Raw genomic sequence first — 15,829 nt, 5'->3', positions numbered from 1 at the left:
ACATCCAGGCGGAGGCTGGGCTGAGCTGAGTCGAGCTGACCTGGGCTGTGCCATTGGGCAGGGGCAGTGGTGGTGGCAGCTGGCCCCGTGTGATGCAGCTGCCAGGGCTGAGCAGTGCCACTGTGGCACCAGTGAAGCCCTTTGAAGTCCAGGTGCCCAGGGCTGCCACAGGGAGTGTGGTCCTGGCTATGTGTCTGCAGGCTGGCAGCAAGGGCTGGGGGACATGGCACTGTGGGTGTCCATCAGTGAGTGCTCTGTCCTGCAGCCTTTCACAGTCACAAGGGTCAGGCTTGGGGATGGAGACAGGGTGGCCACCCTTCAGTGAGGCTACAGGACCCTCTGTGTCCTGCAGTCTCTTGGAGACAGAGCGACATGGGGTGGTGCTGGGAGTCAGGCAGGACCAGGCATGGCTGAGGGGGCTTTGCTGGGTGGAACTGGTGCTGAGTGAAGGCTCCAGAGGAGCAGTGGAGCCCCAGGTACACAGGGCTGGACCTGGCGGTGTCAGGCCCTGGTGGGAGACAGCTGGGAGGGGTGGTGGGCTGGGAACTGCCCGGCTGCAGCAGAGCTGTGTGCTGGCGTCGGCTGCTGGCGCGGGGACTGGCAGGGAGGGGAGGAAGTGCAGGAAATCTCGCAATGGCTGTATGGTCAGCACTGGGTTTCCTGTTCCTCCCCAGCAGCCAGAGCTGCACCAGGTCCAGACCGCGCCAGTCCCGGCCCCAGCAGGACACCAGCAGCAGCTTCACAACAAAGACTGAGCAACAAAAGTAGGTTGGAAGGACTGTGCCCTGGTGGGGTACTAGCAGAGAGAGGGGGACTCCTTTGTAGGGCTGGGTGGGTCTTGCTGAGGTCAAGGGCTGTGCCAGGGGACATCCTGCCCTGCACAGGGGGGTGCCCCAGCTCTCTCCTGCTGCACTCTTGCCTCAGGGCCGGGCACCTGGGGATTGCCACCGGGATCAGTTTGGCTCCCAGTGGCCTTACTGAAGTCCTGTGTGCTGGGATGTGTCCAGGTTCAGCACCTTTCTCTGGGGCTCAGCACCCTCTGCTGCTTCTGCCGGCTTCCCACCATTGTCCCGGCCCCTGGGAGCTCCCACACTGTGGGCACAGGGGTGACATTGCCAATGGGCAGGACAGGACTGGAGCTGCCAGAGAGAAGGGACTGGTGCCTGCTGGGGTGGGGGACATGGCTGCGCTGCCCTTGGGGAGCAGCCCTGTGCATGGCAGAGGTGGCACTGCTGTGTACAGCTTCACACTTCCTCCTTCCCAGCACCATCCCCACAGGCCTCAGCTCCCACGGGGCTTGGAGCACTCACCCTGCTGCTTTCAGTATGATTTGCAAGGCTGTTTGCAGTGGGCAGGAAGGGTCGTCTCTGCTTCACAGACCAGACGATGGGGCAGGAGGGTGTGAAATGCAAAGGGCCTGGCCATTGCTGCAGGCAGTGAGGGCAGCAGCCGTGGCTCAGGCTGTCCTGGTGCCCTGCAGACTTCCTCTGGCTGGACAGTGGTGCCATGGGCTTTGGGCCGGAGCTGTGGTCCCCACAGGGGCACAGTGCTCTGCTGCGGCTGCAGGATGGGGAGCTGCGCCTCCTGGAGGTGATGAAGAAGTGGATCTCGCAGCGGGCCAAGAGTGACCGGGAGTATGCAGGGATGCTGCACCACATGTTCTCCCAGCTGGAAAAGCAGGAGAGCACTTGGCAGCTCGGTGGCGACCGAGGTAGTCAGATCGAGAAGGTAGGGACGCCCCAGAGTAGGGCTGTGCCCTGCAGAGCCTAATGAGGATGGCATCTCCGTGCATCCCCGACTCCCTTTCTCGCAGTCCTGGTGGGTGCTGGTGAGCCGGACAGAGACGCTGAGCCAGGTCCTGCGGCGGCACGCGGAGGAACTGGCAGCGGGGCCCCTGGCCAAGCTGAGCCTGCTCATCCGCGACAAGCAGCAGCTGCGCAAGGCCTTCAGCGAGCGGTGGCAGCAGCTCGGCCAGGAGTACAGCCGGGTATGTTGGAGCCAGCAGGGGAACACAAGAGAATGTGCTGGGCCCACTCCCTGACCGTGTCCCTCTCCAGACGACGCAGCAGGAGATGGAGAAGCTGAAGGCGCAGTACCGCAGCCTGGCACGTGACAGTGCCCAGGCCAAGCGCAAGTACCAGGAGGCCAGCAAAGGTGCCAGCCTGGCCCCTGTTCCCTGCCTGACCTCCCAGCTTCCCTCATGTGTCAAGAATGGCTGGAGCACCCCGCACCCTGTGTGAACTACAGCCCAGCATGGAGTGGGTGGGGGCTCTGGGGTGGGGGGGCAGCACAGAGGAGAGCCCAGCCTGGCCCCCAAGAAGCCACACAGAAATCTGGGGGCCTTGGGAACACCATGCTGTGGGTCAGGAGCATCCCTGTGTCACAGTGTAACCAGCCCAGGCTTGGTCCCCCTGCCTGCCTGTCCCTCTCCCAGCCCTCGCCCTCTGACCCTGCCCCAGTGCTGGGGCAGGTGATGTGCTGGCCGTTGGGGTTTTCCACAGCCTCTCTCCACAGACAAAGAGCGGGACAAGGCAAAGGAGAAGTATGTGCGCAGCCTCTGGAAGCTCCATGCCCTGCACAACCAGTATGTGCTGGCTGTACAGGCGGCTGCACTGCACCACCAGCACCACTACCAGCGTGTGCTGCCCAGCCTGCACCAGTCCCTCTACGGTCTGCAGCAGGAGATGGTTCTTGTCCTGTAAGAGCCGTGCTTGCCCTGCTGCCCATCCTGTCCCCCCCCTGCCCACCCCTTACCCCACTGCCCATCCTGTGCCCTGCTGCCACCCCACTTCCAATCCTTGGGCACCCCATGGCCCCCCAGAACCAGCAGTGCTCCCACAGAAAGGAGATCCTCAGGGAGTACTGCAGCATCAGCAGCCTGGTACAGGAGGACATGTTGGCCATGCACCAGGAGATTGCTGACGCCATCCAGGCCATTGACCCTGCCACCGAGTACAGCAGCTTCATCCAGAACCACCAGTATGGCTCCACACAGCTGCAGCCTCTCTGCCAGGTATGGCCCTGCTGCCGTTGGGTGGCAGTGGCCAACATGGGGCAAGTGGAGGGAAAGCTGTGCTGGGTGCCCACAGGTATGAGTCCGAGATACCACCAACTGTGTCCTTTGATGAGAGCCTGCTGGAGGACACAGAAAATCTGGTGCCAGGAGAGCTGCAGCTGAATGAACTGACCCTTGAAAGTGTCCAGCACTGGTGAGTGAGACTAGCCATGGGCAGGGCCAGGTGAGGGGCAGGGGCTGAGCCCGCTGCTGGCACGTCTCTTGCAGCCTGACATCGGTTGAGGAGGAGTTGGTGGCTGCCACAGAGGCCATGCGTATCAAGGAGCAGCAGATGCAGGAGCTGAAGGCAGAGATCCACGATGAGGAGCAGCACCAGAGCCCCGGGGAGCGGTGAGGTGCAGCAGAGGGGGCTGAGGGGCCAGGGCAGCGGGTGCTGACTGCCCTGTCCCCTCCCCAGGGTGCATTTGCTGGGCAGGCGGCAGGAGCTGCACGAGGCACGGCAGCAGCTCGAGGGCTGCCTCTGTGCCCAGGCCAAGCTGCAGGTGCAGCGGGACCTGCTGGCCAGGAAGCTGTCAGAGCTGGGTGCCGGGGATGCCCTGCCCGCCCTGCCTCTGCCAGAGGATCGGCAGTCCATCTCCTCCACGGTGAGTCAGTCTCGCCTCCTGTGCTCTGGAAGCTGCAGGGATGGGGTGCACAGCTGAAGCACAGCCCATCCCTCCTTCCAGGAGCAGGAGCGGAGCGGGGCCAGTGCACTGGAGACCCTCAAGAACCACATCACGGGCATCTTCAGCCCAAAGTACTCGGTGAGTCCCTGGGTGCCTCCAGCCACCCCACCCTCCACCCAGCTGCCTTGCTGGGCCTGTCCTCTCCTTTCTGGCTACACAGCTCCCCTTGCTTCAGCACCTCCAGATTCTTCTCCCACCTGCCCTGAGCGCAGCTTCCTGACACTGCTGCTGCCCCATCTCTGGCACAACTCAGGAGTGTACATGGCTGGGCTCACCTTGTCTCCTTCCAGCTGCCACCCCCCGTGCCCCTAATCCCAGACGTGCAGAAGCCATTGTGCCAGCAGGTCTGGTACCACGGGGCCATCCCACGTTCGGAGGTACAGGAGCTGCTGACCTGCAATGGGGACTTCCTGGTGCGGGAGAGCCAGGGCAAGCAGGAGTACGTGCTCAGCGTGCTGTGGGATGGGCAGCCCCGGCACTTCATCATCCAGACTGTCAATGTGAGTGACCACAAGCAGGGGGGATGGCTGGGGTGGCCGTGCATGGGCAGGCGCAGGTTCCTGCCCATCACAACCTCTTGGCCTCCCTCCCTGCAGAACATGTTTCGGCTGGAGGGTGACAGCTTCCCCACCATTCCACTGCTCATCCAGCAGCTCCTGCAGAGCCAGCAGCCCATCACCCACAAGAGTGGCATTGTCCTGGCCAGGGCTGTGCCCAAGGTGATACAGGCAGTGGGGAGGAGGATGGGGCCCCCTGTGCAAGGGCAGCTCCGCCCGGCCCTTTCTCCTGTCGATGGCTGGGCTGAGAGCCACAGGCATGCTTCTCCAGCTAGACAGGGGGACTTGGACCTGGGGCTCTGCCTGAGAGGGGGCTGCAGGGGTGTGTGGGCCAGAGGCAGCTGACTGGTGTCTGTTTGCTGCAGGACAAATGGGTGCTCAACCACGAGGACGTGCTGCTGGGGGAATGCATTGGTCGGGTGAGATGGGGTGCTGTGGAGGAGGGCAGGGCTGTCCCCACAGGGTCTGCAGGAGGACAAGGGTTGCCTTGGGCCACATGGTGAGCTGAGCCTGGCGCACCTGTGTCTCGGAAGGGTAACTTTGGGGAGGTGTTCAGTGGACGCCTGCGTGCTGACAACACCCCTGTTGCTGTGAAATCCTGCCGGGAAACCCTTCCGCCTGAGCTCAAGGCCAAGTTCCTGCAGGAAGCCAGGTCCGTGTGGCTGTTGGGCTTCTCCTGTCACATCTGTCCAGTCTTGGAGCTGTTTGACCCTGCTGGGAGCTGCAGCACCCTTGTGCTGAGAGCTGTGTCCCCGGGCTGGCTGGGCAGAGTGCCCTGGGGACGGCTTGTGCCTCGGGCAGCTGGGCCCCCCACACTCACAGTGCCCATCCTTGTCCCCACAGGATTCTCAAGCAGTACAGGCACCCAAACATTGTGCGGCTCATCGGCGTCTGCACGCAGAAACAGCCCATTTACATTGTCATGGAGCTGGTGCAGGGTGAGCGGCCCCATCCCCGCCGTCCCCACGCACACCTGATTGAGCCTGCCAGGTGTGCCTGGGCACCCACCTCCTCTGCAATCTGGGCACAGGGGGGGACTTCCTGACCTTCCTGCGCAGTGAGGGTCCCCACCTCCGGGTGAAGGAGCTGGTCAAGATGACAGAGAATGCTGCTGCTGGCATGGAGTACCTGGAGAGCAAACACTGCATCCACAGGTGGGCCCTGGCAGGACAGGGGGAGCCCTGGAATCCTCACCACCCCATCCTGTGCCAGGTGGAGCACTGGGCTCACGGCTAATTGCCTGGGGCTGTCTCAGGGACCTGGCTGCCCGCAACTGCCTGGTGACAGAGAGGAACACCCTGAAGATCAGTGATTTTGGGATGTCACGGCAGGAGGAGGATGGCATCTATGCCGCTACAGGGGGGATGAAGCAAATCCCTGTCAAGTGGACAGCCCCTGAAGCACTCAATTATGGTACAGGATGAAGCTGAGTATGGCCTGGCACCCTGCAGCTTATCTGGGAGCCAGGGGTCTGGCACTATCCCACTCCCACACACCCGGTCCTGGGGAGGGAGGCAGAGACCCTGTGCACCTCAGCCCTCAGGAGCAGGGGCACAGCTGGGTGTCCCCTGCCAACACCATTAGTCCTGTCCCATGTCCCCAGGCCGATACAGCTCAGAGAGTGACGTCTGGAGCTTTGGGATCCTGCTGTGGGAAGCCTTCAGCCTGGGTGCCGTCCCCTATGCCAACCTCAGCAACCAGCAGACGCGGGAAGCAGTGGAGCATGGTAGGGGACACAGCTGGGGCTGGCTCCTGAGAGAGACCATGAGCTGTGGGTCCAGCACTGTGGGGCTGTGCCTGTGGGGTGGGCCAGACAGGGTTATGGGGGAGTGAGGGGCCGGTGATCCATGTCCCCATCCCTGTTGCCCCAGGCGTGCGGCTGGACCCTCCCGAGCAGTGCCCAGAGGAGGTGTACCAGCTGATGCAGCGCTGCTGGGAGTATGACCCCCACAAGAGGCCCAGCTTCAGCACCATCCACCAGGACCTCGTTTCCATCCGCAAGAGGCTCCGGTGACCCTGGAGAGAGCACCAGGGGCCCTGGATCCATCCCATGGCTGTGTTTGGGGGGCACAGCAGAGCCCTGTCTGGGCAGTGGGTACTGCAGGGTGGGTGTGTGGTGCTTGGGCCCCAGGGCAGGGGCTCCTGCGTGCCCCAGGGTGGGATATGGCACCCACAGCTCCTGTCCAGTTCTATCTTGTACAATAAAGCTCCTGCATGCCCCAGGATGGGACACGGCACCCACAGCTCCTGTCCAGTTTCATCTTGTACAATAAACACACAAGCTCTGCAGATGGGCATCTACAAGCTGTGAGAGGACGTGGATTTGTACTGCACTGGGACATGGCACTGGGATAACACTGGGATGGGGCCCTGTAATGGTGCACCACGACAGGACACTGACAGGACACACGGTGCACAGCCATGGGGTACCAAGATGAAATACCAGGATGGGGCGCACTTAGACGTGGAGCTGGCACGGGGAGATGACTGAGACAGGGCGCTGGGACAGAGGGCTGGGACGGAACCCTGGGACAGGGCACCGGGACTGGGATCACGGGCAGGGCACCGGGATGGGGCACAACCGGGCTGGGGCACCCTGGGGCGGGGTACCGGGCTGGGGTACCGGGCTGGGCACCGGTATCCGGGCTCGGCCGCGGGGCTGTGGGCGGTGCTGCGGTTGTTTGCGGGTGCGGGGCCCGGCGCGGCCCGTAGCGCTGTCCCGGGGCCTGTCCCGGGGCCTGTCCCGGTGCCGGTGCCGCTGGCGGTGCCGGTGCCGCCTCCTCGGGCGGGCGGAGCGCGGGGCGGGGCCTGGCCTGGCCTGGCCCATCCCGGCGGCCCCGGCGGGCGAAGCGGAGCTGGGCCGGGCTGAGCCGCCCGGGGCGGAGCGGGGTGGCGGCGGTGTCACCATCGGGCTGGCCCGGCCTCTCCCGGCCCCGGCCCGGCCCCGGCCCGGCACCGCGGGGCCTGAGCGCGGCTGTGCCCGGCTGTGCCCGGCTGTGCCCGGCCCTGCCCGGCTGTGCCCGGCCCTGCCCGGCCCTGCCCGGCTGTGCCCGGCTCTGCTCGGCTCTGCTCGGCTCTGGGGGCCGCGCGGCCTCTCCGGCCCCGGCCCCGGCCCCATCCGCAGATATAAATATCCAGCAACGGATTAAGGCAAGTAGGACGCCCTGAGGGCTCTTGGAGGAGGAGGAGGAGGAGGCCGCGGTGAGGGGCTGCGCCGTCCCACCCGGCTCCCCCCAGGCCCGGCGCCGGTGAGTCCTGCAGCCCTTCGGGATGAAGCTGAAGAAGCAGGTGACAGTGTGTGGAGCTGCCATCTTCTGCGTGGCCGTCTTCTCCCTCTACTTGATGCTGGACCGGGTACAGCATGACCCCGCACGACACCAGAGTGGGGGCAACTTCCCCAGGGTGAGTTTGGAGGGTTTGGGGTGAGTGAGAGGGGTCCTGGGATGGCAGGGAGGGACATTCAGCCAGGCAAATTCATGGGGAGCCAGCCCTGGCCTCTGGGAATGAAGGTGCCAGGGCCAAGACTGGCTCCCCACAGCTGTGGGTGACCTCCCACCCCTTGCTGTGCCCTCTGTGCCCCCAGAGTCAGATCTCAGTGCTACAGAACCGGATTGAACAGCTGGAGCAGCTGCTGGAGGAGAACCACGAGATCATCAGCCACATTAAGGACTCGGTGCTGGAGCTGACAGCCCATGCAGAGGGGCAGCCAGCATTGCCCCAGCACCCCCTGAATGGCTCCTGGGTGCTCCCCCCTGAGAGTCGCCCAAGTTTCCTCTCCGTGTCCCCACAAGACTGCCAGTTTGCTCTAGGGGGCAAAGGACAGAATCCAGACCTGCAGGTGAGCAACTGGTGGCTCTGCTAGCGTGAGGGATCCATACCTGGGCATCCTTGGGGTCCTGGCTCTACTCTTTCAGGGGTCTCTCAGTCCTGTCTCCTACCTACAGATGCTGGCTGTGTACTCCCTGCTGCCGTTTGACAACCAGGATGGTGGTGTCTGGAAGCAGGGCTTTGACATCACCTACGAGCCCAACGAGTGGGACACGGAGCCCCTCCAGGTGTTTGTGGTGCCGCACTCCCACAATGACCCAGGTGAGAAGCAAGGGTCGGCCCAGCCCCTGCTACCCTGCAGTGCTGGCGGGAAGCCTGGGCCCCCCACAGTGACCCCCACTTGTGCTGCCAGGCTGGATCAAGACTTTCGACAAGTACTACTACGACCAGACGCAGCACATCCTCAACAGCATGGTGCTGAAGTTGCAGGAGGACCCGCGCCGGCGCTTCATCTGGTCCGAGATCTCCTTCTTTTCCAAGTGGTGGGACAACATCAGTGCCCAGAAGCGAGCTGCTGTGCGCAGGTAGGGCTGCCCACCTGGCCCTGCTGCCCACCTCGCTCCCAGGGAGGCTGAGAACATAGAGTGTGCGAGGGAAGACCCTGCATGGGGACAGCATGACAAGGGGGGAATAGCAGTGGTGGCTGTGGGGGCTGCAGATAGATTGTAGGTGTTTCAGGGCAGGGGGACTCTGCAATGGATGTGTGGCTCTGCAGGGCTCTGGTCACATCTTGAGTGCCCCCCTCACAGGCTGGTGGGGAATGGGCAGCTGGAGATGGTGACAGGCGGCTGGGTGATGGCTGATGAGGCTAATTCCCACTACTTTGCCATGATTGACCAGCTGATCGAGGGGCACCAGTGGCTGGAGAAGAACATTGGTGAGAGCTGGGCAGATGTTGGCTGCCTAATGCGCCGCAGGTCTCCAGGTCCTGGCAGGACCCTCCTCATAGGAGGAGCTGCTGGCCCAGCATGGGGCTGACAGGTCTCTGTGCCCCCAGGTGTGACACCGCGGTCGGGCTGGGCTGTGGACCCCTTTGGGTACAGCTCCACCATGCCCTATCTGCTGAAGCGCTCCAACCTGACGGGCATGCTCATCCAGCGTGTGCACTACGCCATCAAGAAGCACTTTGCTGCCACCCAGAACCTGGAGTTCATGTGGAGACAGACGTGGGGTGAGAGGTTGCCGGGAGGGGACTGCAGAGGGGGCCCTGTGGGGCAGGTGGCAGCAGAGAATGGCTACCAGCTGCTTTTCTGTGCAGATGAGCCAAGCATCTGGAAAGTGATGTCTCTGCCCTGTGGGACAGCCTCAGGGTGACTTTCCACCTGCCCCCATGTCCAGCAACAGTGGGGGAGGCTGCTGTGCCCTCTGAGGTCTGCTCTGTCAGATCACTGTCTTTGGGCCCACCTGCTCAGGGACAGGCGAGGGAGAGCAATTGCTGGTGCTCACCTGTCCTTGGTCCCACAGATCCAGACACCAGCACCGACATCTTCTGCCACATGATGCCCTTCTATAGCTACGATGTGCCCCACACCTGTGGCCCAGACCCCAAGATCTGCTGCCAGTTTGACTTCAAGCGCTTGCCTGGAGGCCGGATCAACTGCCCCTGGAAGGTGCCTCCCCGTGCCATCACTGATGCCAACGTGGCAGAGCGGTGAGTGCGGCAGGGGCACACAACTCCCAGCTTTGTGGGCCATCAGGGGCCAGCCAGCCTCATGCCCTGGCTCCCACACAGAGCCCAGCTGCTGCTGGACCAGTACCGCAAGAAGTCCAAGCTGTACCGCAGCAAGGTGCTGCTGGTGCCCCTGGGAGACGACTTCCGCTATGACAAGCCACAGGAGTGGGACGCCCAGTTCCTCAACTACCAGCGCATCTTTGACTTCCTCAACTCCCGGCCCGACCTCCATGTCCAGGTAGGGGGCAGGGGGCAGCAGGAGGCCACGGCAGAGCACAGTTGGAGGGGTGCACAGTCCTGTGAGGGGTGGTAAGAGCCCCCACAGCAGGAGCCTCAGCTCAGGGCTGCACATGCTGTCTTGCAGGCACAGTTTGGCACGCTCTCTGACTACTTTGATGCCCTGTACAAGAAAGTGGGCATTGTGCCAGGGATGAGGCCACCCGGGTTCCCAGTTTTGACAGGGGATTTCTTCTCGTATGCGGACCGGGAGGATCACTACTGGACAGGATACTTCACCTCCCGGCCGTTCTACAAGAGCCTGGACCGGGTGCTGGAGGCCCACCTCCGGTGAGGGGCGGTGGGCTGGTCCCTGGGGCACAGGAGGTGTGTGGGGGGCATGGCTGAGGGGTGGCCGGGCAGTGCCTGGGAGCTCGACAGCCCCTGGTCTGCACCAGCTGCCAACACACTGGACTGGTGCACGCAGCGCCAAACCCTCACCCAGTCTGAGGGCAGTGTCTGCCTTTGCCACACCCCCCCAGTATTGTATCACCAGGGCAGGGACCCTCAGTGACCCTCAGTGACTCTGCGCAGGGGGGCAGAGATCCTGTATAGCCTGGCACTCGCCCACGCCCGCCGTGCCAGTGCTGATGGCAGGTACCCGCTCTCTGACTACGCCTTGCTGACCAATGCTCGCCGTAACCTGGGCCTCTTCCAGCACCACGATGCCATCGCCGGCACCGCCAAGGAGGCCGTGGCCGTGGACTACGGAGTCCGGTGCGTGTGGGGGCCAGGGCACCCTCAGAGCCTGTCTCAGAGTGGGGCTGCTGGGCTCAGGGCTGGGAGAATGGCTAGCTATGGGGATGCTGTGGGGAGGTCCTCCCTCTCATGGGGAGATGGGGATGGTGTTGGGGCAGTCCTGGGGCAGATGGGGGTGATGGTCCCTGGTGGCTCACTCTGCCTCTGCCCAGGCTGCTCCACTCACTCACCAACCTCAAGCATGTCATCATGAATGCTGCACACTACCTTGTGCTGGGGGACAAGGACACGTACCGCCATGACCCGGCTGCACCGTTCCTTGGCATGGTGAGCAGCACCAGCCCCTGGCTCCCTGCACTCTGGCACGTTGTCCCCACTCCCCCGGGAGCAACTCCGTGCTGCAGAGGCCAGGAAAAGGGCCCCAGTTCTTTACTACTCCTCCCCAGGATGAGACACGTGCCAGCCAGGACTCTCTCCCAGAGAGGACAGTGGTCAAACTGGACACCTCACCTCGGTAGGGCCTCCTGCCTTGCTCTGGGGACTTTTGGGACTGTGGGGAGTCAGTAGGGGAGTACATGTGAAGCTGTGAGTGGGTGCACTGGATCTGTAGGTAGTGTGGGGCGTGGGACATCTGAGATGCTGTGAGGCTGGGATGCCATCCCTGTGTTACCCCCCGCAGGTTCCTGGTGGTGTTCAACCCGCTGGAGCAGGAGCGTCTGAGTGTGGTGCAGGTGTTGGTGGACTCCCCGCACGTGCGTGTGCTCTCTGAGGAGGGGCAGCCCCTGCCCTCCCAGCTCAGTGCAGTGTGGAACTCTGCCACTGATGCAGTGCCTGATGTCTACCAGGTATGGGGTGTCCCACACCCACATGTGCCCCACACCCACAGCCTATGTGTGCCAGCATCCCATCCCACACACTACCAGGGCACACCAGCAGCCCTACTCTATCCCTGCCCCACAACATGAGCTCCCACTGCTGTCAAACCCCCAGGTCTCCATGCATGTCCCTCCTCAGCAGAGGCCCCACAGTGCTGAGCAGGGTCCTTGCCCCACTGATCCCCAGCCATTCCCCAGACACGGGGAGCTGGCTCAGGTCCCCACGCTGCCTGCAGGTGTCTGTCCTGGCCCGCCTGCCTGCGCTGGGGCTGCGTGTGCTGCAGCTGCACAAGTCCTTGGATGATCATGCCACACCAAGGTCCTCCACGCGCCTGTACCTGCATGGCCGGGACCTGCCCGTGCGTAAGCCCAAGGCTGTGCCCCTGCACATCTTCCCAGCTGCTGCTGACGACTTCTGCCTGGAGAACCAGCACCTGCAGGCCTGCTTCTTGGGGCGCACGGGGCTGCTGCAGGTGAGGGCAGGGCTCTGACAGAGCGCGGGGTGGAGGAGGGCAGGGATACATCCCACTATTCATGCACTTACTGCTGTGCCATCCCACACCTGCAGAGCCTGCGCCAAGCTGGGGAGGAGCAGGGGCACAGGGTGAGCAGCGAATTTCTTATCTATGGCACCAGGACCTCCAAGGACAAAAGTGGGGCCTATCTCTTCCTGCCTGATGGCGAGGCCAAGGTACGGGGTCCAGCCCTGGGAGCCAGCAGACAGCTGTGCCTGCAGGACTGTCCTCAGGCAGCAGCGTCAGTGCAGCTATCCCTCCCCCCAGCCCTATGCTCCCAAGGACCCCCCAGTGGTGCGGGTGATGGAGGGACCCCTCTTCTCAGAGGTTTCCAGCTACTACCAGCATGTCCAGACCGTGGTGCGGATGTACAATGTGCCAGGTGAGAGCTTGAGGCTGTGCCAGGTGTCACTGCCCAGGGAACTGCCCGTGGGGCTCAGCCTCTCACTGCCTATCCACAGGGGTGGAGGGCCTGTCCCTGGATGTGTCCTGCCTGGTCGACATCCGTGACCACATCAACAAGGAGCTGGCCCTGCGCTTCAGCACTGACATTGAGAGTGATGACACCTTCTTCACAGACCTCAATGGTTTCCAGGTATGCAGCAGGCTGGGGAGGGACAGCAGCTGCCCACAGGGGGACAGTGCTCTTGCACCAGGCCCTGTGAGAGCCACCTCTGGCCACTGATCTCTGTCCCTTGGCAGATCCAGCCCCGCAGGTACCAGCGGAAGCTGCCACTGCAGGCCAACTTCTACCCAATGCCTGCCATGGCCTACATCCAGGACATGCAGAGCCGCCTGACACTGCTCACAGCCCAGGCCCTGGGGGTCTCCAGCCTGCACAGCGGTGAGCTGGGGTCTGTCCCTTGGGGCCCTGCTGTGGAGCTAGGGCTGTCCTCCCCAAGGGAAGCAGGGGAGGAAGTTGCTGCAGGCTGGGCAGGGTGCCCTGGTCCTGCTGTCTCTGGGGGCCCTGAGATGTGGGGTGTGGCTGGCACCTGGAAAAGCCTGGGCTGCAAGGGCTCACTCTCCACAGGCCAGCTGGAGGTGATCCTGGACCGGCGCCTCATGCAGGATGACAACCGAGGCCTAGGCCAGGGGCTGAAGGACAACAAGCTTACCTGCAACCGGTTCCGGCTGCTCCTGGAGCGCCGCAGCACTGCCAACAAGGTGCTGGCTGTGGGGCAGCAGGATGGGAGAGCCCAGCCCTGCCTTGGCATGGAGCAGGGTGGAGGCGTTTGCAGAAAGCCACATATGATGGGATGCAGTGTTCTCTCCCCTCTTATCCCATTGTGCTGGCACTGGGCAGGGATGGGCCTGGAGCAGGGGGCATGGGGAGAACAGGACATGCAGTGGGGTCTGTCCCTGTGGAGCCACGTTACCCTCATAATCACAGTGTTCTTGTCCCATCCCCTTGCTGCCCTCTGTGTTTGCTGTGCCACCCATTCAGAGCTCCGGCTTCTTTTCCAAACTGGTCTCCATGTTTAAAGCCTTGAGCTTCCCTGGCACCAGGACTGGCAGCCCTGAGGTAATGGCCAGCCTGGCCCTGCTGTCTCTCCCTGTCTTGTGCACTAGCTGCTAGCTAGCCACTAGTCTAGCCAGGCTTGTAGCAGGTCTGTAGCCTGACCATCAGCTAGCTAGGGTCCTGTTTGGTTGCTGGGGAGAGGGGACCTGCCTGGGCAGGGGTAGCTCTGTGTGCACTGTGCTGGCAGGTGCCCAGTCTGGAGGCACTGCTGGAATGGGGGTTCTGTGGGCCTTGCCCAGGCTCTGCCTGGCTTCCTGGGCCCACGCTTGACCCACGTGCTGCTTGGCAGGTGCAGGACGAGCGCCCCATCAGCTTCCCCTCCCTGCTGAGCCACATCACCTCCATGCACCTGAATGCTGAGGCCTTGGTCATGCCAGTGGCGCTGGAGAAGCCAGCCCTGCCAGCCCTGCGCTCCTTTGTGCCCCTCGCCACCACCCTTCCTTGTGACTTCCACATCCTCAACCTGCGGATGCTGCAGGCAGAGGTGAGCTACAGCCCAGGGGAGGTGGGACTCTGGTGGGGCTCTTGCCCCTGCTGTCCCCAGAGCTGTGCCTCATGCTCCAGCTCCCTGCAGGATGACTCGCTACCATCAGCTGAGGCAGCACTGATCCTGCACCGCAAAGGCTTTGACTGCAGCCTGGAGGCCAAGAACCTGGGCTTCAACTGCACCACCAGCCAGGGCAAGGTAGGGCCAGGCTGCCCCCACACCTCCACTGGGTCAGAGCTGGGCTGGGACCTCGGCATGGCAGTCATGGAACATGTCAGGCTGTCCTGGGCATAGTGCTGCCCCAGGTATCACATCCTCACCTGGGCCTCCCTGCTTCTTCCTCCTCTCTCCCCAGCTGGCTCTGGGAGGCCTGTTCCGGGGGCTGGAGCTGGGCTCTCTGCAGCCCACCTCACTGACACTGATGTACCCATTGGGCACAGCCTCCAACAGCACCAACATCCATCTGGACTCCATGGAAATCGCCACGTTCCGCATCCGCCTGGGGTAGTGTTGAGCAGGAGAGGAGTGGAGTGGCTGGACAGCACAGGAGCAGCACCAGAGCAGCAGTGGAGCGGGGCCAGCAGTATTGTGGTGGCCACGGGCAGCAGGGGCCAGACTGGCAGAGGCTTCTGCTGTCACTTTCTAATTTATTAGTTCCATGTTCTCAGATAGATTTTGGAATGAACTGCTGTGGCAGGGCTGGACCAGACACTACTGGACACGGTGCCGGATGGGCCGAGCACGGCTGGGCAGGGCAGCAGGCTGGGCTCTGCTGCTGGTGGGACAGACACTGCTGCCCTGTCACAGGCAGGCTGCCCAGGAGTGTGGCCACCCTGAAGGCTGGGGCAGGGGCCCATGCCAGGCAGCAAGGGGGAGGCCAGGAGCACCAGTGGTGTTGGGCAGCTGCCTGAGGAAGTGCTGTGGACTTGGGACTGAGCTCTCTGTAGCTCGTAGGAAACACAAGGCTGTTTCCAAGGGCCCTGGTCTGTGTGTGGTTTGTGGCTCTCACTCAGGGGAGTGGGAATGGTGCGCTGTGGGGACACAGGGCAGCACTGTGAGGCAGGTGGAGGCTGGCTTGAAGATCTGACCAGGAGCCCCAGGCACCTGTGAGAGGCTGGTGGCATGGCCAGGGCCAGCTGTGCTTGAGGGCAGGCAGTGCCTGGTGCTGGGCAGGAGCCAGTGGGATGGGAGTCAGTTCCTTGGGTGGGCAGCCATGCCTGGGTGAAGCGTGGGAATGCCTCCCCAAATCCAGAGCCTTTAGCCCCTTTGCAGAGTGGGCCTGGCAGTCCACTCTGCTGGAGCTGCACTGGCTCAGTCCCAGCTAATTACACCATGTTGCCAGAGCATCCTCCTGGTTGCTGTGGGAGCCACATGTCATGGTTCCTGGCCCCCTGGGGCTACTTACTGTCAACAGGTGCCCACAGGGAGGGCATTGGGAAGGAATGGGTGAGCTGGGGAACTGCCTCAGGTCTGGCTTGGTTGGGTTGGACTGGATGAGCTTAGCCATCTTTTCCAACCTGAATGATTCTGTGAGTCCACAATTCCCGCACAACCCCCAGCACATCCACATCCAGGGCTTGGCCTCTGGAAGCTCAGCACCTTGTGGTGCTTGCCCGGTGCCCTGGCTTGGTCCACTGCCCTTTCAGGGCCTCCCAGTATG

The 15,829-nt window shown here is 63.1% G+C and overlaps 2 protein-coding genes across 4 annotated transcripts; both read left to right on the top strand.

Moving 5' to 3' along the window:
• The first annotated feature begins 682 nt into the window (after positions 1-682).
• On the top strand, positions 683-6,529 carry FES (FES proto-oncogene, tyrosine kinase). Its single transcript, XM_083871328.1, has 19 exons — positions 683-764; positions 1,481-1,728; positions 1,814-1,987; positions 2,058-2,154; positions 2,515-2,698; positions 2,842-2,979; positions 3,090-3,209; positions 3,284-3,406; positions 3,474-3,660; positions 3,742-3,819; positions 4,032-4,241; positions 4,338-4,460; positions 4,664-4,717; positions 4,832-4,950; positions 5,142-5,236; positions 5,329-5,452; positions 5,554-5,711; positions 5,902-6,024; positions 6,170-6,529. Exons 2-19 carry the CDS (start codon positions 1,507-1,509, stop codon positions 6,310-6,312), a joined length of 2,472 nt encoding a protein of 823 aa, XP_083727454.1. The 5' UTR covers positions 683-764; positions 1,481-1,506; the 3' UTR covers positions 6,313-6,529.
• Positions 6,530-7,482: 953 nt separating this feature from the next.
• On the top strand, positions 7,483-15,645 carry MAN2A2 (mannosidase alpha class 2A member 2). 3 transcript variants are annotated; one of them, XM_083870891.1, is made up of 23 exons: positions 7,483-7,700; positions 7,882-8,136; positions 8,243-8,387; positions 8,479-8,650; positions 8,876-9,003; positions 9,124-9,297; positions 9,591-9,777; positions 9,859-10,036; positions 10,163-10,365; positions 10,609-10,791; positions 10,986-11,100; positions 11,220-11,287; positions 11,453-11,618; positions 11,885-12,121; positions 12,217-12,339; positions 12,431-12,545; positions 12,625-12,758; positions 12,866-13,007; positions 13,194-13,327; positions 13,608-13,685; positions 13,972-14,166; positions 14,257-14,367; positions 14,525-15,645. In XM_083870891.1, exons 1-23 carry the CDS (start codon positions 7,569-7,571, stop codon positions 14,675-14,677), a joined length of 3,528 nt encoding a protein of 1,175 aa, XP_083727017.1. In that variant the 5' UTR covers positions 7,483-7,568; the 3' UTR covers positions 14,678-15,645. The 3 variants fall into 3 exon arrangements, with proteins under 3 accessions (XP_083727017.1, XP_083727016.1, XP_083727015.1); XM_083870890.1 differs by lacking the exon at positions 13,608-13,685 and having other exon boundaries at positions 14,525-15,644; XM_083870889.1 differs by lacking the exon at positions 13,608-13,685 and having other exon boundaries at positions 13,972-14,367.
• Positions 15,646-15,829: the final 184 nt, after the last annotated feature.

The sequence above is a fragment of the Zosterops lateralis genome (genome assembly GCF_965231275.1).
Source record: "Zosterops lateralis genome assembly, chromosome: 13".
Classification (NCBI taxonomy): Eukaryota; Metazoa; Chordata; class Aves; order Passeriformes; family Zosteropidae; genus Zosterops; species Zosterops lateralis.
Note: the sequence above shows the minus strand (reverse complement) of the source record. Positions and strands in the feature narration are given on the sequence as shown.